The 2,870-nt window shown below is 33.1% G+C and overlaps 1 protein-coding gene across 1 annotated transcript in view; it reads left to right on the forward strand.

The window, feature by feature from the left end:
* kif14 (kinesin family member 14) overlaps positions 1-2,870 on the forward strand; it is a 25,857-nt gene that overhangs the window by 6,206 nt on the left and 16,781 nt on the right. Inside the window, exons 6-8 of the mRNA XM_016273814.1 lie at positions 7-79; positions 266-384; positions 1,466-1,638. Coding sequence (XP_016129300.1) covers positions 7-79; positions 266-384; positions 1,466-1,638 — 365 coding nt within the window. The remainder of the gene's footprint in view (positions 1-6; positions 80-265; positions 385-1,465; positions 1,639-2,870) is intronic.

The raw sequence follows: 2,870 nt of genomic DNA on the forward strand, positions 1-2,870 counted from the left end.
CACCAGCCGGATAAACCTGGTGGATTTGGCAGGAAGTGAGCGCTGTACTTCAGCCCAGACCAGTGGAGACCGGCTCAGGGTAATCCAGCATCCAGTAGCTCTGTTTACTCTGTGTCACGATTACCCACAGTGCATTCTGCTGCTTACTGTTTTGTACATTTTAAATGGGGGTGAATTGGATTACAATACTTTACTAAATACTGCAGTGCATCATGAAATCTTAAATCTGACATATTTGTAATGTGAATTTATTTATTTTTCCCAGGAGGGAGCGAGTATCAACAAGTCTCTGCTCACGCTGGGAAAGGTGATCTCATCACTCTCAGAACAGGCTCAGACCAGAAAGAAAGTCTTCACCCCGTACAGAGAGTCAGTGCTCACATGGTGAGAAGCTTTTGCTTATGAATTTGTATTGATTTATTTTGATATTTCACTGCAGTTTTGTTATTTTGTGTTACACAAAACAAAACCGCAGTCACAGCTTCAGCAGTGTAATGCATTTCCATGGCCCAGATGTCATGGAATTTCAGTGAGATTAATTTTATTTTATTTTTCGTACCTAGAAAGGTAATTGAAAAGAAAATGTAACGGTTTTTTCCCCTTTGTCCCAGTGTATTTTAAAAAAAAATTATTTATTTATTTTTAAGTATTTCATCAAGGGAATTTTTTTTATATCTTTGATATAAGAAGAATAATAATGATGTTTATTAATTTCATAAATATAATAATTAAAAATGCAAACATTGTCATTGTCATTTTTATTATTTTATTTTATTTTCTGTACTTAGAAAGGTCATTGAAAACAAAATTTAATGTTTTTTTCCTTTGTCCCAGTTTTTTTCTCTCAAGTATTTCATGAAGGGGAAAAAAACCCCGGATATAATAATGTTTATATTAATGGCATAAATATAATAATTCAACATGTTTTTAATTATCATTGTCATTAATGAACATTTGTCATTTTTATATATTTGACATATTTCTATGCATTTTATCGCACCAGTGTGGCCTTTGTGTACTTGGCAAAATTTGGATTTTTTTTAGAAGTGCAGAAAATTACACAAAAAAAAATTAATAAATAAAAAAAGAAAAGAATAAAAAATCTTTTTTATAATAATAGTAATCATAAAGTATTAGAATCATATTATTTAATGTAGTTACATTATTATATAATGATAATAATACAATTTAATATCACACCAGTGTGGCCTTCGTTTACTCTGCAAAAGTGGAAAATAAATTTGCAGCAAAATTATTTAAAAAAAATTAAATGATAATTTTCTAATGTATAAACTGAAAAAAAGAAAGAAGAACTAAATGTTCTAATAAAAGATCATGAAAATAAATGGGCACTAATGAATTGTGCACAAAAATACCATTTATTTGTAAATTATCTATGTCATAACATGCCAGATTTATTGCTGACAAAAGCAGCAGAAGTGCTTCAGCTCCCTCTTGTGTTCAGGTTACTCAAGGAAAGCCTTGGTGGAAACTCCAAGACGGCCATGATCGCCACCCTGAGCCCTGCGGCCAGTAACATGGATGAGAGCCTGAGCACGTTACGCTACGCCCAGCAGGCCCGTATGATCATTAATATAGCCAAAGTCAACGAGGACACCAATGCCAAACTGATCCGAGGTCAGTAACTGTTACAGCTCTTTATTCTGTCTGTCCATGTTTATGCTTCCTCAGCTGGCATACCTTCAAGAAGGGTGTGTGTTATAAGAAACACTGCACCGCACCTCTCCTCTAGAGGGCAGGATATTCACTAATGGGACGTCCTCAGGGGTCTCAGACTCAATAGGCCCTTTTCATAGTGACGTCAGCTAACTTCCGCTTTCCCGCAAAGCAGTGTATCTGTACTTCCGTTATACCTTTACACCGGAGACTTCTCGGGAAAATGTAGGAAAAACTTGAAATATGAAGAGTTATTTAAGAGTTAAGACTAATAATGTTAATGTACTTACAGTCGGGTTCTTTTGCGAACGTTTTTCTTCATCTGCTTTAGATGGGTGGCTTGCTTGCCACAAACTGCTTGCTTTCAGATTTGTATGACAACGATTATGCGTTCACACGAAATACATACTTAAAACCTTTTCACTTGTTATTTCGGTTTATGTCATTCCTTGGATAATTTGTGAGTACACTGTGTAAATTAAATTCCCCTTGTAGTTGGGCAATAAAAAGACAAACAACATGATGTTTTTATTTACTATGGGGAAATGACATGGACACAAATCATATTTTTTATATTAAATCGTTTTACTACATGGCAAGTTTCACATCCATAAAGGCAAGTGGTCTGAAAAGAAACTCCTTATCCAGTTCAAGAATAAAATGGCTTAATATTGAAACAATACAAAAAGGACAGCCTTTTTGGACAGAAATTTGGACTTCTACAATTACTTAAATTCCTCTATTCAATTTCGCTTTACATGTATACCGTGTTTTTACTTTTTGAATTATTATTGATTAATATGATCGAACGTATTTTTCATTCTAGGCTATATGCAATGTGATCTTTAAAAAACAGCTATGACCTGTGTTTTATAATTATTTACAAAAATGCTGGCATCTGTTTTTAACTGTAAAAGCTTTTTATGTAAACCTAATATTTCTGAATTACATTAAATAATAAAACTGAAAAGATTTATTGATTTTTAAATACAACATCTGTATGTACAAGAATAGTTCAACATTAGCTTGTACTAAGCAGGACATAAATTACTGAATGAAAAGGCTTTGTTACCACATGTACAGTGGTGTGAAAAAGTTTTGGCCCCCTTCCTGATTTCTTGTTTTTTTTGCATGCTTGTCACACATTAATGTTTCAGATCATCAAACAAATTTAAATATTAGTAAAAGATAAA

The sequence above is a fragment of the Sinocyclocheilus grahami genome, unplaced genomic scaffold (genome assembly GCF_001515645.1).
Source record: "Sinocyclocheilus grahami isolate Dianchi unplaced genomic scaffold, SAMN03320097.WGS_v1.1 scaffold81.1, whole genome shotgun sequence".
NCBI lineage: Eukaryota > Metazoa > Chordata > Actinopteri > Cypriniformes > Cyprinidae > Sinocyclocheilus > Sinocyclocheilus grahami.